Source organism: Parus major, chromosome 15, assembly GCF_001522545.3.
Source record: "Parus major isolate Abel chromosome 15, Parus_major1.1, whole genome shotgun sequence".
Classification (NCBI taxonomy): domain Eukaryota; kingdom Metazoa; phylum Chordata; class Aves; order Passeriformes; family Paridae; genus Parus; species Parus major.
This window is the reverse complement of record NC_031784.1, coordinates 11,589,360-11,616,673: the sequence shown is the minus strand read 5'-3', so window position 1 is coordinate 11,616,673 and position 27,314 is coordinate 11,589,360. Positions and strand designations below refer to the sequence as shown.

The 27,314-nt window shown below is 38.3% G+C and overlaps 1 protein-coding gene across 3 annotated transcripts in view; it reads left to right on the top strand.

Annotated features, from left to right (window-relative positions):
* Window positions 1–27,314, top strand: part of CABIN1 (calcineurin binding protein 1) — a 105,080-nt gene that overhangs the window by 3,474 nt on the left and 74,292 nt on the right. For 2 of the 3 annotated variants that reach the window (XM_015643770.2, XM_015643768.2), the window contains exons 6-27: window positions 66–200; window positions 465–645; window positions 1,386–1,515; window positions 2,193–2,342; window positions 3,173–3,465; window positions 3,995–4,163; window positions 4,603–4,739; window positions 5,125–5,342; window positions 6,731–6,809; window positions 7,050–7,237; window positions 8,470–8,619; window positions 8,997–9,191; window positions 10,199–10,435; window positions 11,670–11,823; window positions 12,053–12,168; window positions 15,926–16,087; window positions 17,581–17,787; window positions 18,150–18,295; window positions 20,109–20,370; window positions 23,060–23,320; window positions 23,920–24,071; window positions 24,606–24,784. In XM_015643770.2, coding sequence (XP_015499256.1) covers window positions 66–200; window positions 465–645; window positions 1,386–1,515; window positions 2,193–2,342; window positions 3,173–3,465; window positions 3,995–4,163; window positions 4,603–4,739; window positions 5,125–5,342; window positions 6,731–6,809; window positions 7,050–7,237; window positions 8,470–8,619; window positions 8,997–9,191; window positions 10,199–10,435; window positions 11,670–11,823; window positions 12,053–12,168; window positions 15,926–16,087; window positions 17,581–17,787; window positions 18,150–18,295; window positions 20,109–20,370; window positions 23,060–23,320; window positions 23,920–24,071; window positions 24,606–24,784 — 3,901 coding nt within the window. The remainder of the gene's footprint in view (window positions 1–65; window positions 201–464; window positions 646–1,385; window positions 1,516–2,192; window positions 2,343–3,172; window positions 3,466–3,994; window positions 4,164–4,602; window positions 4,740–5,124; window positions 5,343–6,730; window positions 6,810–7,049; window positions 7,238–8,469; window positions 8,620–8,996; window positions 9,192–10,198; window positions 10,436–11,669; window positions 11,824–12,052; window positions 12,169–15,925; window positions 16,088–17,580; window positions 17,788–18,149; window positions 18,296–20,108; window positions 20,371–23,059; window positions 23,321–23,919; window positions 24,072–24,605; window positions 24,785–27,314) is intronic. The other variant, XM_015643769.2, reaches the window with a different exon arrangement.

The window sequence follows — 27,314 nt, the reverse complement described above, 5'->3', positions numbered from 1 at the left end:
GTGTGCTCTTCTTGTTACTTGTCTGATTCCTAATGCCCACGTTGCATTTATTTTATAATTTCTAGGCAGTTCTTTCTGGTGATGAGAAGGAAGGGCTGAAACACCCGGGTTTGATGTTAAAATATTCCACCTATAAAAACCTGGCACAACTGGCAGCACAGCGGGATGACTTAGAGACAGCCATGGAGTTCTATCTGGAGGTACAGTGCAGCTGAAATTAGACACTGGAGCCTTAATGTTTGTAAAAACTTTCTAAAATACAGACATGCACATGCAGCTTACATCATGTCAGTGTATAGTTGGATACTGTATTCATTCTGATGCTATATGGGATAAAATTGGTTCACCATTCAGTCCCCAAAGCAGCTGTGATCCTGCTGAAAGCTAAAGCAGTGCCAATCCCTGCAGCAAAGTGGGCTATGCATGTCTGAAATGTGGATAATATTGTTTGTTGTGCTTTCTAGGCTGTAATGCTGGACTCCACTGATGTCAATCTCTGGTATAAAATTGGTCGTGTGGCAATAAAACTGATCCGCCTACCCTTGGCTCGTCATGCTTTTGAAGAAGGGCTCAGATGTAATCCTGATCACTGGCCTTGTTTAGATAACCTTATCACAATTTTATATACACTCAGTGACTACACAAGTGAGTACAATGCATGAAAAACATCTTAATATGTGTGTAATTTTACATACCAAGAAAAAATTGTAACAATGAAATCCTAGGCTGAAGTGTATCTTGCATAAGCAGTGCAGCAGGGTTTGATAGAGGGTGATATTCATGATAGAGAATTTTCTGAATTTTAAAGCAGGATGGTTTAGATAAGTTTTGGTTACCCTGTGGTCTCACAGAGCCTCTGTGGGAAGTTTCCCTGAACATTGTTCCTTTGCCTTCCATGTATGTGTGTTTTGACTTTCTAATAATTTCCTGCTGCATAGCTCTAGGATTTGGGTATAAGTCTAGAATTTCATTTATAGCCTGGTAGGATTAATTGTAGTTACAGCAGTGGATACACTGCTTGCCTCACTAATGGAATCTGCAGTTAAGACATTTGATAACATAAAAATGGTGAATAATTGTGTTTCTGTTTTATGGTTCTAATTTTGTCTGTGCTAGAACAGACTTGAAAGTAAGTGAATGATGTACTGCAAACATTGTTTAAACAAAATTAATTACATTCTTCTTTCAGATATAGTACCTAGGAAGACACAATAGGCTATTTTAACTATATGCATGTAATTATTTGACACCTTACAAAGCAATTGGACTAATTCATGTAAATGTCACATTTGGGTGGAATTCAGTGGTGTATATGAGGCCTGGAAGGGGGAGATTTGAATGAACCAGAGCAGCCATTGACCATTCCATTTCTATTTCTCTGTCAGCATGTTTGTACTTTATCTGCAAAGCTCTGGAAAAAGACTGTCTGTATAGCAAAGGATTGGTTCTGAAGGAGAAGATCTTTGAGGAGCAGCCCAGCCTCCAGAAAGATTCCTTAAGGATGTTCCTCAAATGGTGAATGTTGTCTCAGAGTATATACTGCCTTTGGAGTGTAAATTCTGGGTTTGTGGTTGCTCAAAAAAACTGCAGAGATCTTGTGCTTTAAGTGATAGGAATACCTTGCTGACCTGCCTTCTGAATAATAATAATGTTACGTGTTGGTGCTGCTGACAGAACCTTGTTCAGGAATTCCTTTTGGAGGGAGGTAGAAAGAGGAAAAGAATCCATTTGTTGCTGCTCATTTATTTTCATAGCTAATCTCTTGTAATCATTTGCCTCAGTTTTACTTATTAGTTCCTGATCCCTACAGCATTCACTTTAGTTTTCCTAATTAAACAAACCAATAACATCCAAAACAACTCCCCCTCAAGAAAACCTCACCAAAAATTCTCCACAAGTTACTGCTTTTCTTTCTGTATGGATTTTATAGTATCAGTGTGTAGAGGAAAGTGGGAAGACAGAGGCCCATAAAATTTACAGGATCTGTCTAAGTTAACTGATGATTCAGAACAAAGATTTCTAATGGTTGACACTTCTATATGTATGCCATAAAGCTGGTAATGTAATATTATGTGAATGCTTCTTTTAATTCTGTTTTTGTTATGTTATATGAGGGTATTAAGTTAATCCCCTCTAAAAAAACCCCAGAAAACAAAAACTTTAACTGATTTCCATTTTTTACTGTTTCTTAGTGACATGTCTATCCATAATGTGAATGTGAGTGCAGCTGAAACAGGAAGAATCATAAATGAAGCACTGGAGCTACGGAAGAAAAGACAAGCATTGCTGGTGCGTGAGAGAGAGCCAGACCTCAGACTGGTGCAGCCAATTCCCTTTTTCACGTAAGTCTTTGTATTTTCTCCTTTCAAAAAGATCCCCTCAAGCACGTGTTTTGACAGCTGTGTTGTGATTCAGATTTCTTCAAAACACTTTTCTTTTTCCCTTGTAAAAACAAACCAACCTCTCCCCCACAGCTTATTAGCTGATAGGTTGGTTTGGTGTGCTTATGGTTTTAACATAAACCCTATAGCTATTAGTTTTCAACTTTTGATTTTAAACCAGTGATATAAAAAACAAATATGGGATCTGAGAACAATTTAGCAGCTATTCCAATGCAGTACTGGATTTTTCATACATGACTAGTTTGTATGTGAATTTCAAAGCAAGTTTAGCTTTTAAAAATTGCTTTTGCTATTGGGATAGTGAAAACTATGGGAAAAAAATTGCAGTTCATTTGCAGGAAGATATAAGGATACTAATAAGTTGTTATATATGTCTTTATTAAGGCATAAAGGATTTGGTTTATTTTTTGTATTGCATATGTTTTTCTGGAATATTAATGGACTCTGCGTGTAGTTCATATTGCAGAGAAGTTGTTTCAACTTGTGAATAGAGATGAGTTCTTTTCATGTTGTTGATTGAACCTGAAAATTTTCTTTGACACTTATTTTTTTAGCTTTTGGCATAGAGTAATTTCCTCAGCAGCTACTGCATGTTTTTTTGAATGATGGGACAGGTTTTTGACACTCAGATGTGTATCACTGTCCTACTGAGAAGCTGCTCTTGCTGTCTCTAAGTTGTTGGAGAAAAACAATGTTGAATGCTGTTAGGTTTGTAAATATAGAAATATAGAGCTGAAGACGTTGTGATGCTGTTGTGTCTCCACTTGCAGGTGGAAATGTTTGGGAGAAGCCTTGCTTGCCATGTATCAGCACCTCACCACATGTGATCCTCCTCGACCCAGTCTGGGAAAGAGAATTGATCTCTCAGAGTACAGAGACCCAGTTCAACATTTGATGCTTTCTCCCACCTCTACTCCTGTCAGTGTTATTCAGCCAACTCCTGTCAGCACTAATCCAGTGGTGACAATGCCAGATCCTGTATTACCTTATACTCCAACCACACCCAACTTCCCAAGTCACAGTCAGAGTTCATTGGAACCAGGAGCTACTGTAGGTGAGCAAGGTACTTCAGTCTAAGATTCAAGATATCTTTCCTACTTAGCTGGGTGTAAAAAACACTTGTGAATTCTTTGGGACATGCTGTCTTTTAACTGCATGTTGGTGGAATCAGAACCTTTTCAGCAAATGTATAACATCTGATAGAGAAAGTGAAGGAGTATCTGACCTTTTTTGTGCTGTTGCCTCATGCTTGAGTTTTTCAGTCTTTAGGATTAAAAAAATTGTGACTCCATTCCAGCAGTGATGCATATCAAACTTCTAATGCTGGGAAGGTCCTTGAGCTCCTTAGAATGAATGAACTGTTTTACAAAAACATGACTCTGTTATTTTTCTGCTCATGTGTCACTTTAAGAAGCTGCCAGCTATATTTATTTGAAATCTGTACAAGATTTTTTTGGCACTGTCTTCAGAAAGGAAACCAATGAATCTCAAGTGTTGCTGTGTAATTATTTTTTTAAAAATAAAAAAGATTACTCACTTTTTATTTGTCGATTTAACCAGTCAGATTTTGGGGTTTTTTATTATGTTTTTAGGGGACATATCTGCAGGTGATAAATCTAAGAAAGGAGTGAAGCGAAGAAGAATTACAGAAGACAGTGGTGAAACAGCCAAAAGGAGATCTGCTAGAGTTCGGAACACCAAGTGTAAAAAAGAGGAGAAGGTTGATTTTCAGGAGCTGTTGGTGAAGTTCCTTCCTTCCAGGTACTGGACAGCAACAACTTTCATTATGAGATAATCCTAGAGAGGAAGCTGTTTGGGAGTTGGTTTGTTTAATATCCCTCCCCCTCCAACCTTAAAAATACCAGTCCCATGTTATTTCTTGAAGCAGATGTGGTGCACTATCTCCTGATAAATTTAATAAGATTGCTTTTAGTAAAAATTGCTGAATACAAATTGAAAAATAAAAAAGGCTTTGCTATGGTTAAAGTAAATTAGTGGACAATGCACATATCAAAATGGGTAAGCTAAAGTAATCTTGATTTGGATGAATGGAACTGGATACAAATCTCTTGAATTTGTTTCAGTAATATATTTTCACTGTTAAAATTTGCACAATGTTTCATATTTAGGTTTCACCTAGTAATGAAAGGAAGAATGAGGACTTTGTTAATATTGTGGATTTTACCCCCCTTTCACACAGATTAAGGAAACTAGATCCTGAGGAGGAGGAGGACCCTTTCAATAACTATGAGGTGCAGTCAGAGATCAAAGAGGAGAATTTCCAGCATGTTGGACCACACAGAATGTCATTTGATTCTACAACATTTATGGAATCTGGTAAGGATTTCATTATAACCCCTCTTCTTTCTTTGTTATTTTTGCCATATTGTATGCTTTATTCTCTGTATTTTCCTGTCATGCCTAGAAGATACAGAAATATATGCTATTTTAAAAAGTATAATTTTGTGGTATAGAAGGATCTCAGTTGGTACCAGGTGTAATTTTTTAAGTCTTGGGGGGTTAATCACTGTGTGCAAGAGCTCTCTTGGGTGGAATTTCCCATTTAAACAGATTGGAATGCAGTAACTGAACTCTGCACATGTGCAGCACAGAAGAACTGCTGTGAGATAAGTGCATGAAACCCTGTTGAAACTTAATTGTTTCAAATTATGATCTGCCTCAACCTTACACAGGTAGGCCTTTGTGTTTATCTGCTTTCTAGAAAAACAGGATGTTCATGAATTCCTGCTGGATAACCTGAACAACGGTGGGATGTTGGAGCTGATGATGAGATATCTAAAAGTCATCAGCCAGAAGTTCCTGGTGAAGTGGCCTCCTGGCTTGTGTGAGGTGGTCCTCAGTATCTATAACAGCTGGAGAAAGCACAGCAGTAGCCTTCCCAACCCTCTCCTGAGGGACTCAAGTAACCAACACATCAAGGTAATGCAGCACCTTTCCTTTTCCTGTATTTGCTGTTGTTTCGTGTCAGTGTGCCAGAAGCACTCAGCTGAAATCCAGCACAGATTTGGCTTAGCTCTGTCTGGAACTGCTTGTCCCAGCTGTAGTAACTGTCCTGACCTTGGTGCACTGCAGCTCCTGGAGCTGTTCCTGAGCTGAACAGACCTGGCTGATGCTACATGCAGCTCTAACCTGTATATAAATGTGTGTTCATGCACACACACCCCCATAGAGATGGAATAGACACAGATATATTTTACCCCTTTATTCTGTTGTTGCTTCTTCTTTTTTTTCCCCCTCCCTTTTCTTCTGATATGACACAGTTTTGTTTTGTTATCAGGTCAGTACAGAGGCTGCTCTGTTCTCACTGACTGAGGGTCAGCATTGCTGCTTTAAATAGAGTAAATACAGTGTAGTTTTAAGATAACCTGAATTTTACAGTAAAAAAACCCCAAACAACAAAACAAACCAAAACCACATCATCAGCATCACCATTTTATTACTTTTTCTATTTAATTTCAGGAAATTACAGATTTATAAACAATAGTAAGTTCTTTACATTAATGCTAAACCAGCTTAATGGTAGAAGATGATATTTCTTGAATTACAAAACCAGTTCTGATACTTCCTGACCACTGAGCCAGCCTATGCTGTCTTTTTAATGTTAGCAGTCATTTGGAAAGTTACTTGCCTTTGGTATGACTTCAGTTTAAATATTTTTTCAGATGAAGTTTTTTTACTTCTTTGCAAATTAAATATTAATTATGAAAATTGCTGTGTTCCATTGATGTCATTTACAAAACAAACAAAAGAGCCTCTATGTAAAGATGTTAAATTTTTATACATCATGTGACTTATTTATGTACATTTTTCACATATACATGCCATTTTTAAAACAAATGTAAATATATTTATAAATGTATTCCCTTGGTTCTCATTATTACTGCATAACTGCTTACTTGTATGTAAATTTTGTCTTATTTTTCAAATGTCAGTGCTACTGCTATATTCTGGAATCGTGCTTTTAGCATGATTTGGTACTTTAGTTGTATTTCAGCTAGATAAAAAAGTAAGGGTGACAATTTTTTCTAACATCAGGCAATGCTGTTCTGAGCTTTTTTCATGAGCTGAGATTTTTTTTTTTAATGCTTTTAAGTATTGTTTGTTTTTGTACCTGTTGATTTGTAAATGGTGTTATACACCTTTTAGGCAGAAGTAGTTATAACTTGGGAACAGAAATCCCAAGAGCACAAGATGAAGGCTTTCTTTGAAGTAAATTGCAAATTTAGTCATTTTTTTTTAATTTATGCTTCTTTTAATGTATTTCTTTCTGTGAATACTGTTTTGATATCTCCTTTCTTTTTCTGAAGGATATGATGTTAATGAGCCTCTCTTGCATGGAGCTGCAATTAGATCAGTGGCTACTGACAAAAGGGAAGAGTTCTACAGGTGAGACCTTGGTGTCACTTTCTTCAGACTCTGAAAACACTGGGGGTACATGAACAAATGTTTCCAGGAATTCACTGGATTTTGGAGCTCTTTTTTCTTAATATCTTCCAGATCTATGTTTTATTGGTCACTCAATTGTTTGCCTTTAGGTAGATCAATACCTTTGAAATTCTGGCAAGTGGGACTCTTTCCCTGGGATGCCAGTAACTTCATGATAAAATGTAATTAATTGACTTGCAGTTTCTCCACGAAATTGTCCTGCTGCCTCTGTGAATGGAAAGTTTGGTCCTGACTTCCCAGGAACTCATTTTTTGGGGGACCTGTTGCAGCTGTCGTTTGCGTCTTCGCAGCGAGATTTGTTTGAGGAAGGCTGGATGGAGTTTGTCACTCGGGTGTATTGGCTGAAGGCTCGCTTTCTAGCACTGCAGGTTTGGTTTACTTTTGGTTTAACAAACACAGCTTTTCCCAAATTAAAGTCAGTATTGTTCAGATGCAGCTGATTTGGGAATCTGAACTCTTTTGAGCATGTGGATAAAATCAGCTTAAAACATAGCGATTACACTTTACTTTTAAATATAATTAACTTTCCCTGAGGCTTGAGGTGGAGATGAAGTAGGATGTCTCACATGCTCAGCAAATACTCAGATATGTTCAATATATGTCTTTGTTTAAATGAACTCGTGCTCAGCTTAAAAAAAAAAAAGATTTGTACTATATTTACTTGGAATACTGTTGTGGAGCTGCAGAACATAAGATTTTTGGGGGCCTGGACTCATGGACACTGTCAAAGTCTCAGGAAGTCCAAAATGCAGATTTTAACTGAAGCAGACTCTGTTTTATTACTCTTCCCTCTGCTTTTTCAAGGTGACATGGTTTTGCTTTTGAAGACTTTTAATTTAATATGGAAATTTTTGAAGCAGAGCATTTTAAACCTATCACTAAGGGAATAATTTGAAAGAAATGTTATTTGATCCCAGCCTTTTTTTTTCCCTTCTAAGTGTTGCTTCCCCAGGACATCAAAGAGAGGTTTTTTAATGCTTAAATCAATTGTCAACTAGCTATGTGAGTCAGTTTCATAAGTGTGAAGTAACTTGTTCCTTCCCTTTTTTTTTTTTCCCCACATCTAAGGATTCCTTTCTAATAAAGTTATTTAGGAAAAATGAGAGTTCCTATACAACTACTGGCATTTTTTTCCTTGTGATAGGCAGAGTTGTATTTTGCTTGTGCATTCCTTCCTGACCTCCCTTCAATAACTATTTTCACAGAGCAAGTAGAATTCATTCACTTTGCAGAATATATGAATGTTTCTTGACTCAGTGTTTTAATTTGCAGAAATGGAAGAGTTATTTCTGCTGGTTTACTCTTCTGTCTTTTTAAAGGAAAGGGGTTTTAGCACTCCAAGCTTAAAAAATTATGCAGGCTGAATTTCTGGTTTTTTTTTCTGATTTGTTTTATCTGTTACTGAAATAATAAAAAAATATTTTTGCTTTAATTTGAGCTATTGAGTTGAATTTGTTTTTTAATTTTTGAAGAAGTGCAGTAATCACACTGACAGTGCCTGCATTAAATTTAAACATTTACTACAAGTTTTGGAGGCCCTTTCTGCAGTGAGAACCATAGGATTTTTGGTTGATTATTTTCCTCTGTACTGTTTCTATAGGGAGACATGGAACAGGCACTTGAAAACTATGATATCTGCACTGAAATGCTGCAGAACTCCACCAGCACACAAGCTAAAGCTGGCAATGAGTGTAGCATTGTGATACGGCTGCCTAATCTGCATGTTGATTCTGTGGTGTCTTTGGAAGAGGTAAGAATTCATTTGCAGGTGTGTGTTCCCTGCTCCATCCCTCACACTCCATCTCTCCCAGTTTCAAATGTCACCTATGAATTACTTCTTTTGTGATGGGAGTTTACTGTATCTCAGAGTGAGGGTTTTGTAGTTTGATGATTATGTCAAGCTCTATTTTTCAAAAACTGCAGTTTTTGTATCTGTTGGTTCTGTACATCTTTAGATTGCTTTTATGCAAAATAAAAATATCAAAGCAGCTGCTTGTACAGCAGTAGATTATTGAATCAGTGTTTTTCTTTTCTGAAACATCAAGAGCTAAACAGCTGGGAGAAGTGTCAGTAGTCAAATATATGTGAAAACAAAAGTTAAGATTATATCATCTGTGGTGTTTGCAGATTGAAAAGAACCTGAAGTCTCTGGAGAGATGCCAGTCTTTGGAAGAGATCCAGCGCCTGTACGAGGCAGGGGATTATAATGCAGTGGTGCATCTGCTCCGGCCAACCTTGTGCTTTAATGGTTATGGCAGAGCCAAACATCTGGAGTTTGTCACATCCATACCAGAGAGACCAGCACAGCTGCTGCTCCTCCAGGTTTGCTTGCTGTCTTAAAAAAATCTGTTTTAGTAAGGAATTAAGACTTATTCCTGAAAACAGGATGGAAGGATTTCTGGAGTGGGTGTTAACAGCTATGAGTCCTATTTACAAAGCAAAACATGGAACCAAATCTGTAAATGCTCTGAAGAGCACAGCTTTATCGACTTCATTAGCAATGTGCCAACTTTTGCTGACTGGGAATGTGGCTAAAGATACAAGATGCTGAGGCCTCCATGAAATGAACAGAAACTTGAATCATTTCCTGAGTTATTTTATGGATAGTTTCATGCTGCTGTTGACTATATGGTGACTTAGAACCATACTGAAACTTGGTTATCTAGCATTGGAATGATTTTTATGCTGTAAACATGCTCTCCTGAGAAACTTGATACATGCAGTACTATTGCTGTAGAGTTAGTCCATTTGACACTGTAAAAATAAGTGTATAAATGAGCTCAGCTGGGAGTATATTAGGTTATTTGGTGGGGAAAAAATTTACACTAAAAAAGACTGATGGTCTTTTAACTGGACTGAACCAAATCCTACAGTTTGCATGCTATCTGGTGACCCAACCTCTTCAGAGTACAAAGAATCAGGAGAATGTTGCTATTACATTTGCCTTAGAGATGCTACTTTGTTATTTATGAAGTAATAAAATGGTAGCACAAAATCGTAAAGATCCAAACCCTGTTTCTTGTAGGGGCTCTATTCAGCTATAGATCATTAGAATTACAGACCTATAGCCATCCCTTTCCTTGCTGCTCTTATTAAAGCAGAAAGATGTGGTGATTTTTTTGTATTTAGATCCTGCTTGTGTGTTTGTCATCCAGGATCTGTGCACCTCCTGTTGTCCTTTTAATGTTGTGTTTAAAGGTGTTCTGTTTCGTTTCATTGAAGTAATCACATTAACTGAGTATAGTGTTTGCTTTTCCCCGCTGTGCATTCATGTTTAAAATAAACTTTTCATTGTTATAATAGATCTTTTTCATATTTACATTCCCTAGGACTCCCTGCTCAAACTGAAAGACTACAAGCAATGCTTTGAATGCTCAGATGTTGCCTTGAATGAAGCAATTCAGCAGATGATTAATATGACAGCAGCCTCTGCTAAAGAGGAGTGGGTTGCTACGGTAACACAGCTGCTCACAGGAATAGATACTTCATTATCATCAGTTAACAGCATCTTGAAAGACTCCTCTGTCACACCCAGCCTCGTTCGCTTAACAAACAACCTGATCCAGGTAACCCCTGCCCTGGCACCTGCAGACAAGTCTTGTGTGCTGCAGACCTCCTGGCATGATACAGTTGCTGTGTGAATTCCCACCCACTCCTAGTGATGGTTTTGGTTACATTTCTGTTACATTTTTGGGAGGATGGCTATTACCATATTGTGTGAGCATTGTCATAGTCTGCAGTGTGATAGATCTGCACTGAGCACACTCCTGTGCTGGAACCAGTACCAGCAGGTACCTTTAGACATCAAGCTGCCTAAAACAATCAAAATATGGAGGTGTTAGACTGTTTGACATGGTGGTAATGTGAAGATTGATTGAGCTGCCTGGGTGTAGCTTGTAAGTTATGGCTCTGATCTTGCCTGTGTGTGCTTGGGGCTGGAGGACAAGGTCCCACGAGCCTTACAGACATGGTAGAATTGCTTGCAAGTGCTGGCCAAAGTGTTTTTCTAGTAAAAACAGAAGGTGATCTGAACAGAGTAAAAGGGGAAAAGTGAAATGTGAACTGCTTCTAGAACAATGAATACAGCTAATTTTAGTCTTTTACAGAGGGTACTTTCAAACCTCAAAACTGAATGTGCATTTTCAGTCCAGGTAACAAATGGCAGACTTACAAATGGTGGTTTTGTTAAGAAGCAGGTCTAGTTAATGTCAAAATTCAATGTGCTTGCAGTTCTCAAATCTCCATTAACTTCAGCAAAAGCCAAGGATCCTTCCCTACTTACAAAATTGTACTCTCATTGTGCAAAGTTGTGTATATTATGGAATGGAATTCTGGAGAACAGAGTGTTAGGCGTGTCATTTATCTAGCATCTTTGATGGTTCTAGTTGGTCTTTAACAGTTGTTGTAAAACCTGTTCTAGGATTCAGGATTTTTTTTTTAAGTTCCTCTTCATCTGGGTTCTAGAGAAATTTCTTGTTCAGTAATGAGGCCTAGTAATGCTAAGAATTGATGCTGTGTATTTGCTTTACTGTGAATTGCTTGTATAGCATATTAACAGAGACACATCTAGGTGGAAAAAGAGGGTGCAAGAGGAATGTCAGAGTAAGACAAATAATCTACTACCCTCCCCCTCCAGACTGATCTATCTCTAGCAGTTTACCAGCCACTTCTGAGAAGTTGAGACTCAACTTTAGATTATTTCCTTGGGGTAAAATGTGTTACCAACTTTGGGTTGTTTGGAAAGGATTCACACCCAACCTTTGTCTTGCATCACTTTGTGTGTATAATTTTCTTTATTAGATCATAGACTGCAGCATGGCTGTCCAGGAAGAACCAAAAGAGCCATACGTGTCCTCAGTGCTTCCGTGGATTATCCTGCACAGGATCATCCAGCATGAGGAAGATGCTTTTCGATCCCTTTGCTGCCAGCAGCAGCAGAACCAGGGAGAAGAAGGTGGATTATTTCTTCACTTTTACATATTGCACCTGAGCTCTTTACCATCTAGCTCAGGAATAAAAGTAATAAAATACTTGTTTGTTGTCTTGCCTTACTGGCTGAAGGGAGTAGAGGGCTATGCAAGCATCACTTTCCACCAGAGAGGAAGCTTTTGCCGATTGAAGCATTGACTCAGATCTAACTCAGTTCTGTGCTACTTTAATATCTACCAATTTCTTTCTTCCAGCGAGTCCTGATACCCCTATGTTGCCTTCTTCACTTATGCTGCTGAACACAGCTCATGAGTATTTGGGAAGAAGATCCTGGTGTTGCAATTCAGACGGTGCTCTGCTCAAGTTTTATGTAAGTATTGGCATTGTGGAATAACTGAGATTGATTCTGATTGATGTCTGAAAGTCATCTAGCCAGGACACATCTCAAAGCAGGACAAAGTTTAAAGTTAGATTGTTTTTTGCCTTGTCTTCATGTTCAATATACACTTTTAAATCCACTTTCCATCTTCTCCCAGACAAACATACGAAAGTTTCAGTCGGTTTAATCTGAATAGCAAAGGTTTGTTATTCCAGACCCTTTTCTATTGGTCTACTTCCATCATACTTCCCTTTGTTCTCTGGACTTACCTCACAAGAGGTAATTATTCACATGAATAATTGTTTGCTTCTGTTTTTTCTCCTTTGTTTTGCTTCTTGCACTAGTATTTTATTTTGTTCATGAAAGGGAAGTATAACCAAGCAGCCTGGTAGTACTGTACATCATTCAGAACCTAAAAAAACCTGCAGTGTTACATCTTTAAAATTGCTGCTAAAATAATGCAGTGGGATTTCATATTCATCTTGTCTCAGTGATTCTAAATAAGTTGTTCACTTCACAGAGCTGAGTTTGTCAAGTGTTAGGTAGGGTTTGCACATTTTCAGTCTTCGTAAATACTGTTTATCATGTAAAAAGAATGTATTTAAACTTTCAGCCAAGAAAATTCAGTTTTGAACAGCTTGGTTGTTTGTTTGTTCCAAAACATGAGAGTCAATTTTGCAGGCCATCATCTGTCCTGTTACACAGCTGGAATGTTCCTGATTGCTCCCACATCCTGTGGTGTTACCTGGGTTTCCTCTGAAGCTGTGATTCATTTAATTGTGCTGTGTTTGATAAATTTGTCTTGCTTGATTATGTCTACCTTGATTTTATACCACAGTCTGAAAAAAAAAATAGTAATTCTATTGTTTAATATTATTTAAAATATACATGCCAAGTTCATCTGTTGAAAATGATGAGAATGAAGAATTACTTTAACTCTCCATTTTCCTGTGTCTTAAGGCTGTTCTTTGCTCTGATGTTCAGATGGGTGTGTTAGATCTCATATGCTCCAGGAATGGGTGTCTGGGCAGTGAATGCTGTAGCATTATTAGATGAAAGGACTTACCTATTGATGGTTGACCTTTTTAAGATTATTCCTTGAAGTCTCATTGTTACAGCAGAAAAGACATTTCCCATGGTTAAGTAGAACATTTTTATGTGCTTGCTCATTTTATCTTAATTCAGAAGCCCAAGTGTTTCCCTGAGCAGAGCACTGGCAGCCTGGGACAGCCTGGCTGCTGGCAAATCCCAGATAATGTGGTGCCCTGGGCTCTGCTCTACAGGGACATTTCAGTGGCACTTCACAGATTCAGCTTGACTTCACTGAGGTTTATTACCTTCAGCCAGGAGGAAAGCATGATTAGTTCTGCATAGAGCTACTCAGGAATCTCTTAATTTCCCTTCTCAGCACTCCCTGGAGCTTATTAGCCACAGCTCAGTGCCAGACCCCATCTACCTCTGCATTTGAGCAGTGGCATGTCCAGGACAGTAATTTAGACAGCTGGGAAGGAGGGCACAGAGAGCCTGAGGGGTTCTTCAGGAGTCAGCTCACCCTGGTAGGGCTGGAGTGAATGAGCAGTGTTTGAACTGAGGCTGATGCAGGGTAGAACTATCAGATTATCTCTATGTCCTGCTCTCCTCAGCCTCCCTGGTGTTAGGAGCATAATGCTGATACACCAGAGCTGCCCCTGCAGGGACTCCAGAGGGCTTATTAGCTCAGGCCCTGTGCTTCATGAAAATAGATGGGCTGTTGCCAGGCTCCAGCTTGCCCACGGTGCTCCCAAGTGATGAGTCTGAATTGTGCCTGTACCCACAGCCTGGGGACTCACAGAGTATGAACCTGGGGAGAGTACAGATGACTGAGAGCTGGCAGTGTATTTGCAGTGAGATCCTTGCAAATGTCATCAGGTGCTTTAAACAAAAATGTTCCATTTTCACTTACAGAATTGCCCGCTTCTTAAACTAAAATAGAAGATAGTATTGTTAAACACAAGAATTTAGTTTTCAGAGATGAGAGGGTGTTGGAAGGATAGGGAAAGACAAAGATAAAATGGGATGAATTATTTGAAGAGAAAGGCAGCTTCAAGAATGTGAAAAGTGTGTTTAAAAGATTAGTATTAAATGATCAGTTCTGTAGGTGAACTGTCTACTCAAGGACCATATATAGCTTATGGATGAATGTGCTGTGCAAGAGAAAGTGTTCATATTAATTAAAGCCATTGGCAATAGCCTGAATTATTAGGAACAATTCTGGATTTCTGCCAAGAACTTAAAAGTTGAATAAGAACAGAGGAGATTGTTTTGAACCTGTTCAAATGAGAATTCTTTTACTGCTGTTAGATGCACTTTTGTTTGTAGCAGTGGGAATATAAGGCTGTTGTTACAGTATCTCTGATGCTCACTGTTTTTCTTCAGCTTATTTAGCTACACTTCCTATAAATTTCAAATGTTCACAAATTCATACAGGGAAAGTGCTGGAAATAAGGTGTCTGCTGGGACTCAGTGTGAATTAATCTGCTGTGACTCCAGATGTCATTGAAAAGCTTTCTAAGAATTGTCTTTGATTTTATTTTTCAGGCATTTGGCTCTTAATAAAACAGTACCTTGATCTTAGCACAGATATTTTAATCAGAAGAGAATCAGCATCTCATATTTAATTCCAGCTCTTACAAATGAGCTTCTTACATGTAGAATGTCAGATTTTACCTTGTAATGCAGTGTTTGTATTGACAGGAAAGCCCATCATGATGAGAAGCTCCTTGTAGGATCAAGCATAAATAACTGAGTTTGCAATCCTAGATGTTGAAAAATGCTAAATGGTCACAAATAAATGTTTAATTTTTAAAATTTGAAATTCCATAGTTGAACACATTGAAATTGAATCTTAAACCTCAGTGGCTGTGTGGGTTTTGTTTTGGTTACAAAATAAATATCCAGAATCCCCCTACACAGATTATTCTTGGTGAGCATATTTTTATTGACCTTGAAATGTCTTCTTGGAATGTGTTCCTTTTTGGTTTGTTTTTTATGGAAGCTTAGTGAGAATTTTCAAAGAGTTACCTTTCTTCTTTTGGCATTCAGCTGCAGTTTTTATAATGAATGTCTTAAAGTATCAGCATCTTCCAAAATATTCTAGTGATGGGGACTTTCTCTTGTAGTGTTGAAGGTAAAGATAGCAACTTGCTGCAGTGTTTAGTAATTTGGGATCAATCCAGCCACTTTCCTTGGTGTGTAGCCATCTGTGTAATACTGTTCATACTGTTCAATTCTATAGTCCTTTCAGCCAGATTTTCATTAACTCTCTCTCTTCTTTTGCTGCAAAGTCTCCTCCATCCTGCTTTTTTCATGCAGAGGAAATTGCTGGTTGTGAGTTAGGGCAGAAATTCTTCTGTACCTTTTCTTTATTCACAGCATTGATCAACTGTAGTGTTTATATTCACAGAAGCAGCTTGGTGTGTAGGGGAGAACTTTGAATGATTTCTGAAACATGAAGCTGATGTATAATAACCTCATTGATTAAAGATAAGTGTTTGTGAATTAACACAGGAAGAGAAATAAAAGCACTTCAGTGCTGCTACAGTGCCATTGGAATGACTTGTGTGAGGCCAGTTACAGAAATACACCAGTAATATTTGGTGATGTTTGGGGAAAAAAATCCATGTAGTTCCTAAAAGTTGTTTTTATCATCTGCCTTCAGACAGCTCATTGTGATCTGCAGGTGACCTTGTCCTTGATGCTTGGCTTGTAGGTTCAGGTTCTGCAGAAAGAACTTGCAGCTTCCACTTCTGAAGATACTCATCCATACAAAGAGGAGCTGGAAACAGCCTTGGAACAATGTTTTTATTGCTTATATGGTTTCCCTAGCAAAAAAAGCAAAGCAAGGTACTTAGAAGAACATTCAGTACAGCAGGTAAGATGTGTGTTATCCAATGTCAGTGGAATATCCTCAAGTGATACAAGATTCACTCTTGTTTTATTCTAATGCACTTTGATATGTTTTGGAGAAAGATTACTTTTATTTCCTTGTAAATGTCATGTATTTTACACATTGTTGAGAATAAACTAAAAGTTTTGATATTTTTTTAAATTATAATGAGTTGAATATTTTCAATTAAATGCTAGTCTTATCCACAGTAGTATGCCATCCTGAAAGTATTGAGAAATTGATTTTATTAAGCTATCACTTTCCTGTTTTCAGCTGAGAAGAAGTTCAAGGTTGAGGAAAATTTAGAGAGGAAAAGTCAGCTTGAGAGAAGAAAACTTTAGCAGCCAGCCTTGCAGTTTATGAAAGTGAAAAATGTCACTGTTAAAAGTTTGCAAGTACATTATATTATCACTTATTTTGACATCTTTGATGGTAAATACCTGGTAGCTGTCTATGAGAAATGTGAAATTCAGTTGAATTTGGGAGGAGGGCAACTAGAGTTACCCCTCTGGAAGAGGGGTGTAATATTAAGGGAGGAGGAGAAAAACACAGGGCAAAAATACAATTCCCTGCCTTGAGAAACACCACTGGTTTTATTCAAAAACCCCAGAGTATTTTGCACTTACCAAATGCAAGCAATCATAGAATTATCAGTCAAAACTGTTTTCATACAAGTAAAATAATTGTCTGGCTCTGTGGAGCAAACCCTTTAAAATGCACAAATACTCTTATACTGTTCATTGAATATTTGGAAATTTTGTATGTTATATGTACATCTTAGAGAGTGAAGATAATGTGAGAAAGGGGATGAGTAAGAAAAAGGGAAATATAAGGAGATTACCCTCTGCAATATTCCCTATTTTTCAATGCAGAGCAAAATTTACTGTAATGGTAAAGTGAACAATAACAGGAGAAAAACTTTGTCTAGCAGAAGAGAACTGTAAATTATTTTGGGTATTTTTACTGCTTTCAAGAAAGAAAAGTAAAGAGAAAATGAGGAGTAAATTCTGGAAATAACTTTCTACAGAGTGTTTGGAGATTTTTGAGGCTCAGAATTTTGTCTGATGCCCATTTCATTAACTCTTCGTACTTGGCTCTGAAATGGAAGGGGCAGAGTTCTTCTCCATCTCTTACCCTGATCTCAGTGTCACTCAGAATGTTTACAATTGATCCTTGCTTATAAACAACTTTTCTGAGCAAGTCTTGTACACAAGTAGAATGAATTTATTTTTATTTTGACTTTAGTGACATACACTAAGTTACAGCAATATCTTTGTCTGTTAAATCAGTGAAGTATATTGTATTTCTAAGCAGCATAAATGAATAGCACCTTTATTCTTGGGAGGTTTCATTTGGTTTCTGCTAGAGTAATATGTACACTCTTATGAACTAGAAATTATATAGAAAACCATCATTAATAGACTTGAATTTTGAAATTTAAAGTATTTTTTTCCCCTCTCATCTACCTCCCTCTTCAGGTTGATCTGACATGGGAAGATGCTTTGTTTATGTTTGAGTATTTTAAGCCTAAAACTCTCCCAGAATTTGATAGTTACAAAACCAGTACTGTGTCTGCTGATTTGGCCAACCTTCTGAAGAAAACTGCCACAATTGTTCCTCGAACTGACAAGCCTATGCTGAGCCTGGAGACTGTATCTGCCTATATTGAAGGAACATCCAGCAAGGTATGATTAATTGGTTTTTTAAAAAATTACATTGAAGGGAGTAAAAATTGGTGTTGCTATTTTTATGTAGACTTTTTGATTATTAGTGGAATGATTTATTCCATGATGTTTGGCTTCATTAGGTAGTTGCATTTAAATAAAATAAGAATGATCCCATCAAAGCTTTTAGTCTTTGAATGGTAAAATATAGTCAGCATGAGATGTTCATTAATGTTTGTAAGTGCTCTGTGTATCTGTGAAATGCTTTCAATGTTTTCAGATTCAAAACCTTCATATTGTGTGTTGAAAAGGCTGCTTCCTCTACAAGGAAGAAGCAAATGTGCAGCTCATTTAATGTGAACCTTTGCCTTTTGGGTGTGCAGGCACCATCTCTCCCCGAGGGTGCAGACTATTCTCCACCAGTGGTGACTGAGCTGTATTATCTCCTGGCAGACTATCATTTCAAGAACAAAGAACAGTCCAAGGCCATTAAATTTTACATGCACGACATTTGTATTTGTCCAAACAGGTCAGTATTTTTGAATCCTTCATTCTTCTCACTTCTTTCAGTACTGAAAAGAAGAGAACTGGTTTCAGGAATGAAAAAAAACAACCCCAAACAACCAAAACCCCCACCTGAAATCCATTATCACAAGTCCATTGTATAATTAAGGGCATCTCTTAAACAACCCAACAGAGAAAACAAAGGCCAAAATGTAGGGTTAAATATTTAATTGCTTTGAACTTAAAACCCAAAAAATGAAAAAAAGGGGGGAAAGCTAAACTGAAATAAAGAATAACTGTGAAGAATGAGCTGTTTGCACCTTTTATTCTTTGCTTTGGCATGTTCATGCATGATAAGGAGTGAAAAATGTCATCATTTGAGAGTGTAGCTATAGCACAAATGGCATCCTTTAGTGGATTAATTGTTTAGGCTGACCTCTTCCTAAAAGTGTTCATTCTGCTGCTAGAGAATTACACAGAGAATACAAGTAAAGTATTTAAGTGATATTTAAACAAAACCACCTTGTTTCTTGATAATTTACAACTCACTGAAATACCATCAAGATTAAGCTCTCTCATCTTAAAAATAAAGCAGGTTCTGAATATCAGTCCTCTAAATTAAATTAAATAACCTTTAAATTTACTGATTGAATATAGAGTTTGCATATTAGGTGTTATCATTTTAATTCTCCTTGAAGTTGATAGATCAGGGTCAGTGACAAAAACCCTAATTTGATAGATTTGAGACAAGAAAATTGTTTCTAAATCCAGTCACGTAATGGAGACAAAAGGGAAGGTGAAGGCACAGAGCAATTTTAGATGTGAAATCTTCAGAGGAAATAGCTGTAGTTTAATGTTATTGCATCTTCTAGTCTGGGACTTGTGACTAGCAAATGGCTAAAACTTTTGTTTAAAGGCAGATAAAGAAATTACCAATAGCACCCCCACCCATTTTTCTGTAGTTTTGGTGCTCTGAATCTTAAATTCAAAAATAAATGAATGGAATTCATTTTTACTTTAATGTGTGGCATTTTTTTGCTCAGAAGATGCCTTATGAGGTAGCATAGTCAAAATAGTCAGTACTTGTCTGTCCTACAGTTCCTGTTCCATTCCCCTCAGGAATCTGACTATTGAGGTCACTTGACCTAGAAATGAGTTTTTAGTTGGAATCAGAAGAAATTGCAGGCAAAAATATGAGAACCTTATGGTTATTGCCTTGGTGTTAAAGTCGTGGTAAAATTGAAAAGCCCCAGAGCAGCTGAACCCAGGTGTTCAAGTGAGGTTTTGGCCTATGGAAAGCACCCTTCAGGTTGTATTGTCAATAAACACAGGGCTGGAGCCTCAGCAGTCCCTCAGGCAGAAATTGCACTTCTGGTTCATCAGAATTTTCTTACTTGAATACAATTTTGGCTTTATGATTTTTGTGCTGGGAAATGATTATGATTATTCACAGTTGAGTCCAAGAGTACAAGGTGTCTGCTGGCCTGCAGGGTGACAACATTTTGACAGGGCTGTGTGGTTACTGAGAAAAAACAGTGGGAGTGCTGCCATTAGAAATACAGATACACTGGCTTTGTATGGCAAATAAACGTGGGTTTTTCATGTTTTCCATGTGGGACAGCTCCTGGGGGCAGTGCTTTGTTAGGAAACTACTTTAAGACAATGATTTAGGCCGTACAGCTTGTGTTTCAGTGTGAGGAGAGGAGGAAGTGCAGAAATCTGTTTTGTGTGCTGAAAGGAGGAAAAAGTTGTAGATACAAGGAGATAAAGGTTGTCTGTGCCCTCAGTGTGATGCTCAGGGGGCAGTTTGCTCATGGCTTATGTTCTTGCCTGCCCAGGTTTGACTCCTGGGCTGGGATGGCTCTGGCTCGGGCGAGCCGGATCCAGGACAAGTTGAACTCCAATGAGTTGAAGAGTGATGGCCCCATCTGGAAACACTCAACCCCTGTCCTGAACTGCTTCAAGAGAGCCCTGGAGATCGACAGCTCCAACCTCTCCTTGTGGATCGAGTACGGCACCATCTCCTATGCCCTGCATTCCTTTGCATCCCGGCAGCTTAAGCAGTGGAAAATGGAACTTCCCCCTGAAGTTGTGCAGCAGGTGGGATCTAACAGAGAGAGTATAAAATTTAAAATGTTTAAAATTGGGTTTTCTAACATAGTAATTTTTTTAATTAAGTATTTACATGCTATATTCCACATATGAGATCGTATGGTTAGTTAGTAACATAGGAAATTCCAATATTCATGTAATCTGGTGGTGTCAAGCAGTATTTGAAGGTTGGTTTTTCTTTTCCTTTTTTCTGTGTAAAATCAATTTGAGCCTAATCTTTGAATTATCTTTTGAAGGTGACACAAAATTACTGTAACCTTCTGGAAAGGGGAATTCTATTTATCTCTCCTTTCTGTAAATGTCATGTAATGTTTCCAGGAAAAGGTGAAATGTATACATATTAAAATAGTGAAGAGATCAGAAATTACTCTGATATCTGTGTCCACATGTCATCTCTTATATCAAAAGAATTCTCCCCTGGTTTTGGACAATTAACCTAAGCAGAAGATTAAAGTGAAAAGATTGGTAGAATTTCCACTGAAAACATTGTTATAAATTCATTATCTCTTTCTGTGTAAGGCAGGTGAAAAAAATTATTAAGAGGTTTATTGCTAAACCAAAATGAGCAATTGATAACAGTGGCTGGGGAAAATGTTTTGTCTTTTTGGACCAGTGAACTCTGTTTCTGATTTAGCTTTTCTGACTTCCTAATGTTGCATAGTCTGCAGCTGGAAGCACACTGGAAAAAAGGAAGTGCTGTTCCTCTGCTGTGATTTGTAAAACTCTGTGCTTGAACTACAGAGATGAGTGCTGGGAACACCCTTTGCCCCTGGGAGAAGTGTTTAGAGGAGGTGGTGAGTCTCACATCTGAGCTGCCTCCAGCACTGGGTTAACACTGCACTTCCCACAGGCTCTTTCTTGCCTGAGAGCAGAGATGATGTCAGCCTGTGTATTAAAAGGGAACAAATTGTTTATTAAATAGTATGTTTGAAATGACAGCTAACAGTAGAGTTTTCTTCTGGAGGGTTATTGCATCCAACAGCCCTAAAACTAACTCCTCAGAAAGTGGAATTTTATGTCTTTGCCCTATCAGAAATTCGGTCTTAGGGTCTTGCAGGCTCTTGGTGATGAGGGATTTGTTGAAGAATTGCAGGGACAGTGCTGGAGATATTTCATATTATCAGCTAAAATGAGCAATACAGAGCAGCCATCTGAAGATGAGGATTAAATGAGAACGTTTATTTAGGACTACTTAAGTCTTCAGTTTTTGCAAGTGAATATATTAAAAATGCATAATTTAGTAAGAAAAGCTCTATTGCAATAAAAGATAAATTGAAACAATTTCATCTCACTTCCACAGATATATCTCTTCAGGAATGTGTTTCTCATACATAAAAAACTTATCATTCTCTTCTTCTTACAAAATGTTTAGGAAAGGAAATGTTACGTTTCAGTTCTTGGTTATAGCCACACAGCTTAAATTTATAAACTTCATTTTCAAAGAGAGAAAATTACATTAATGCATCTTTTGACCTAGTTTTTTTTTTTAACATGATTTTATTGGCATTTAACTTTAATTTATGCTGCTGGTTTAAATTTTCTTTTGACGGGGTGGGGTGGGGAGAATATTCATCTCAAAATTAAATACATTGCAAGCAAGATGAAATACTTTTCTTCACAAATGAGAGTGGTCCATAGTGGCTTTAGCAGACTTCAGTTGCAGAACAAAGCAAATAATCTTTTTCTTTGAAGAGTTAAGATAATTACAGCTGCAAAAATGAGGTAGAATTTCTGTAGACATGAATACTGGGCTATTGTTATTTTTCAGATTTATATTTATATAAACATAATTATTTCTTCTGTCTTACTGTTTAGTTCTGGTTGTTTGTGCCAGCAGTTACCAGAGTGAACAAAATCCTATCTATAATCACATTTTGTGAGCTGTTGGGGTGTGTTTGACCACTTGGAATATATTTGATCACTTCTATGTCTTTGTTATGGTTTAGGGCAAATTTGGGAGGAAACTTCCAAAGGGCTCCCTCTAGAAAGCAGATTCAAGCAGGCCCTCTCCCTCCTGGTTCAGGAAAAGATTTCCTTGGAGAAAAACGGAAAAAACCTGTTTATTTAACAAGCAAAGTATTCACTAGGATAAAAAATTAATAACATTTAACAATAAAACTCCCTGTTTGATGAGATGGGAAATACAGAAAGTCCTTGTCATGGGGTGTAGCTGGGCTCACTCAGTCTCTTATCATTGCCTCTGGCACTGGAAAATGCCATGCCCAGGGCTCCAGTGAGCCACAGGTGTGAGATCCTGGTGTTCTTCTGGGTTTTCAGTCCAGAGCAGGCTGACCAGTCCCAAGAAAAAGAAAAGTCAAAGTCTGGGGAACTTCTCTGCCTCAGCTAGCTAAAACAACTAAAATTATTAAATTAATAATTATTAAAATAAAAGCAAAAGAGAGCTGTTTCCTGCTGTCCATCCAGTGAGCAACAGGGTCTGGGAGAGAGAAAAGCTGAAAGCCCTTTGTGTTTTGAATACAGCCACCTCACAAATTCCACTGCTTCTCCTTCTCCCCCCTCCACTCTCAGATCTAGTTTTAAAGGTGCAAAACTTAATTCTGGGCTAAACAGACGAATGGGGATACGATTCAGCATCACAAAGTCACCCCAGGACAGTCGTTGAGGTTGCAGGTGTTTAAGAATTGTTGTGTGCTGTTGTCCCCTTGGCTGGTGGCAGATGGAGGAGCGCAGGGACAGCATGCTGGAGACAGCCAAGCTGTGCTTCACGTCGGCGGCGCGCTGCGAGGGCGACGGCGACGAGGAGGAGTGGCTCATCCACTACATGCTGGGCAAGATCGCCGAGAAGCAGAAGCAGCCTCCTGTCGTTTACCTGCTGCACTACAAACAGGCAGGGCACTACCTGCACGAGGAGGCTGCTCGCTACCCAAAGAAGATTCACTACCACAATCCACCAGAGCTTGCCATGGAAGCGTTGGAGGTAAAAGGAAGTTGAACGTGTAGGCTCGAAGCCTCGTTCTCTGCAGGTGTTAGGGGTGTGGAGATGGTGCTCTGCATTGGGGAATGTTTGCCAGACAGACTTAGAGAGTAAAATGGAGCCTGTTGTTCAGGCTGATTTCATTTCAAAGGCAGTTTGGACCAGTGGGTAGCAATTCCACTTCTGAATTTTGCTGCACACAGTTCATTAGTTTTTATAGAAATCAAATATTTATAGGATTCACAAGCATCCTGTACCTATGAAAGCACAAGCTGATGCATGAGGTGCGACCTTTGCTTTCCCTGTGTTGTCTGGTAAAAGCAGTAGAAGGCTCTAGAAGGTACCCAGTGGTTACTTGCTTGCAACAAGGCCAGTTCTGCTGCCTTTGTTGTGTTCCATAGGTTGTGGTTATAAAATTTGTACAGTATTCCCATTTTGTAATTTAAAAGCAACTTTCAAAGGCAGGGAAAGTTCAATTCTGGTAAGTTTAGGTGACAGGTAGCTGTTTTAACTCCTGCAGATTCTGTAGAGAAAAGACTATTTGTAATAGATTACAGAGCTACAAATTCTTTACTGACCAAATGGACTTTGGTGTTTTTTAGGTGTATTTTCGACTTCATGCTTCTATTTTGAAACTTGTGGGGAAGCCAGACTCTGGAGTAGATGCAGAAGTACTGGTTAGTTTCATGAAAGAAGCTTCTGAGGGACCCTTTGCCAGGGGTGAGGAGAAGAACACCCCAAAAGTTGCAGAAAAGTGAGTGCATTAGTTCCCAGCACTGTCCTCTGAATGAATGCTAATAAACTGCTGTACAATAAGCTATTAAAACAAAGCTGACTAAAATATAAACAAAGTGAATAAAATTTATGCTAATGTTTGCAGTTTTCAGGTACCATGAATAAGATTACATGCTACTCTGAGATCTCAATAATTGGCACAGGGGAAAAGGGAAGAAAATAGAACAATTCTGATCTTGTGATCCATTTTGAAGCCACTGTTTTTATTTATTAATAAATTTGATTTTTAAAATCAACTGTTAAAATATACAAACACAAATTGCCTTCACTTACAGGATGAGAGATTTTAGTCCTTATTTCTCATTAACAACTCCAAAATAAAGAAGAGTTTACTACTGACCAGTGACAAAGAAGGAAAATAACTTGTATTAAAAATCCTTTGTTTAGAGTGTGTTAGTGAGATTTAATTGCTCTGTTGGAAATGCTGTAAGAACACGCAGTCTCCTTTTGTTCTTTCTATATAAACACTTCACCTTTCCTCTCGCCCTCCCAGAGAAAAACCTTGCATGATAGACGAAGACTCTCACTCCTCAGCTGGAACAGTGCCAGGCCCTGGGACTTCCCTCCCCTCCTCCTCTGGTCCAGGTCTGACATCCCCACCTTACACAGCCACTCCAGTTGACCACGATTACGTCAAATGTAAAAAACCCCGTCAGCAGGCAACGCCGGACGGTACAGTCCCTGTTCTCAATACTGCCATGGGGGGTTTGGCCAGCACTGGTCAAACTGCTCAAGGAGGGTGAGGGGTCTGTGGTAACACGGGCAATATTGAAGCTCATTATCTTTTTCTATAGAATCAATGTACAGTCAGAGCTTTAAATACGAAACTCAAAGTTGTCACCTGCCACCGCTGGTACCTGTCAGTCACAACAGTTGTGTTGGTAGGTGGGGTATGAGCTCACTGAATTTTCAGTGGGTTCTTTTCTTCAGAGCTCATTGGGAAAGATGTGCATTCAATCTTTAGAAGACTGGACACTGTTTGGGCCTGTGTGAAAGGACCAGGTGAAAATTTCAACTGGTTCAAACAAGACAAATTGGTAAAAAGACAACACAAGCCAGTATTACAATATTTTGAAGGAGGCAGGTGGCAACTGTTTTGAATATATTGTGATTCAGCACGAAGTGATTTGCATGACAGTCCAGTAGATTTCATCTTTTAATTTTTCTTTATCATTTACAATGACTGGTTAGCAGCTCATCTTTTTAGAATATAAAGTGATAGAATAAATAATTGGCTTACAAATGTAAGAAGAAGGGGGGTGGTGTCATAGAGTTAATGAAGAGTCTGCAATTGCATATATAGTAGAAATTAAGTTACATTTTAAGTAACCTGAATTTAATATTTGGCTAGGAATTTGATTCTGATTCTACTCTTCCAGCCATTTGTTTATCCATCTGGATCTATGAGTATCAGCACTCAAGGAGGAAAATATCTACAGTGTTTAGCTTGGTGTTGCTAGAATGTGCCAGGCCCCACAGAAATGCTCTGCTTGATATGAATTTATTTCTGGAGGGTGGGCTGCTTCCTATTGTCATTTTCTGGAGAATGGAAATTTGTAAATAACTTTGTTGACACCGTTTTGAAACAAATGTTCCTATGCCTGAAATTTCTGCAGGGTGCATTTATTCCTTTTCCTCAACAATTCTTGGTGCAACTGACAGAAGCTCTTTTATTTCTTTCATTATATTGAACAGAGAAATGTTCATTTTGTTATCACTTGCATTTCACTTGGGAGTAATTCATTAGACTGTTTTGAGATCATTTGTAGTGCGGAGGTGTTAATGGGCTGTGTAGGCTATGGGCTATGATCAGGCTTTTTTATTGGCTTTTTGATGTCTTTTGACACAACAGCATAGAAGGGAGCAAATATTTAAATATTTCCTAAGTAATATTCCCTGTGAGAAGCATTTCTCCCATCTGCTTATGTCCTGAAGACTGTCCCAGTGCTCCCAGGAGAGCCATAAGCCAGATAAATATTCCAGTGTGTGTGGTTAGTAGCTCCTCTCAAGTGAGACATGACGGGCTGTGGCAGCCGACGGCCCGCTGGGAGCGGAGGCGGCTGCTGAGCCAAGGCTGAAGGTGCAAGTGCAGGAACATCTGCCTCTGCCAGGGCTGCAGGAGCAGTTCCTGGATCTGCAGGCTGAGCCTAGCTGGGACTGAGCTTTGTGCTGTCAAAGCAATTCCAAATGTCAGCTGCTAGAAGAAGCGGAGTTTGGGTGATCTTCAGGAAGGCTGTGTGTAACCATGACAAGGAGAATTGCAGAGTACTGCATCATTCATAATGTTTTGTAAGTTGCTGGCACAACTAAACCCTGGATACAGCATATTGAAGAACCCCAGGAAACTGAAACATTTGCCTTGGGGCTGTTACAGATGGAAGAGCTAACAGGCTGAGCTAACAGGCTCAGAAGTCTTCCACTTTTATATTATTACATATACTGTGCTCTTCTGCATGCATTTGCATTTTACTTGTATTAAAATATATACTTTTGAAGTAAAATGCTCTTGACATCTTACACATAATCACATCACTGAAGAAAGCTGGTGCCAGCATTTCCATTGTACAATTCCTAAAAATAGCAAGAAAATACTCATCATTTGACTGCTTTTTAGATCATTTTTTAACCATTCTGAAAGAAATGAAGCAGTCTGTATTGTTGTTCAGGAACAAATAAGTTGACCTAAATTCAGCCTAGGTATTTATTTTTTTCTGAGGCTTGACAATACTCTTATTTACTCTTGTATTGATAGTGTTGATCATACATGGCATAAATAAAGGGTATTGTGCAGTTTTTACACACTTCTTTTCATGTATTATTACCAGGAGCAAGATGCTATTTGGGGTCATTACTGACCTTTGAGACCTTTTTTGATCATGTTTGTGTTCTGTACTTTGAGCAAACATGACCTGTGAGGAAAGAGAGAAGGAAGTGGGATGGTTTGTGTGCAGAGGAGAAGACTCAGGGGAGACATGACAGCAGAGTAACCTAAATAATGTTGAAATCTGTACAAAGAGTTAAAGGCAAAACCCCAAGATGTCCATGTTCATGGAAGACAGAACAGATGATACTGCATTTAAATTCATTTTCATTCTGAACATTAGAAAACAGTGTTAGAATAGTCCTAGGAAATACCATTTTTGTATAACCCTGCAATATTTTAGCACTGGAAGTCATTAAAAAGTGGCGATGCAGCTGTCTG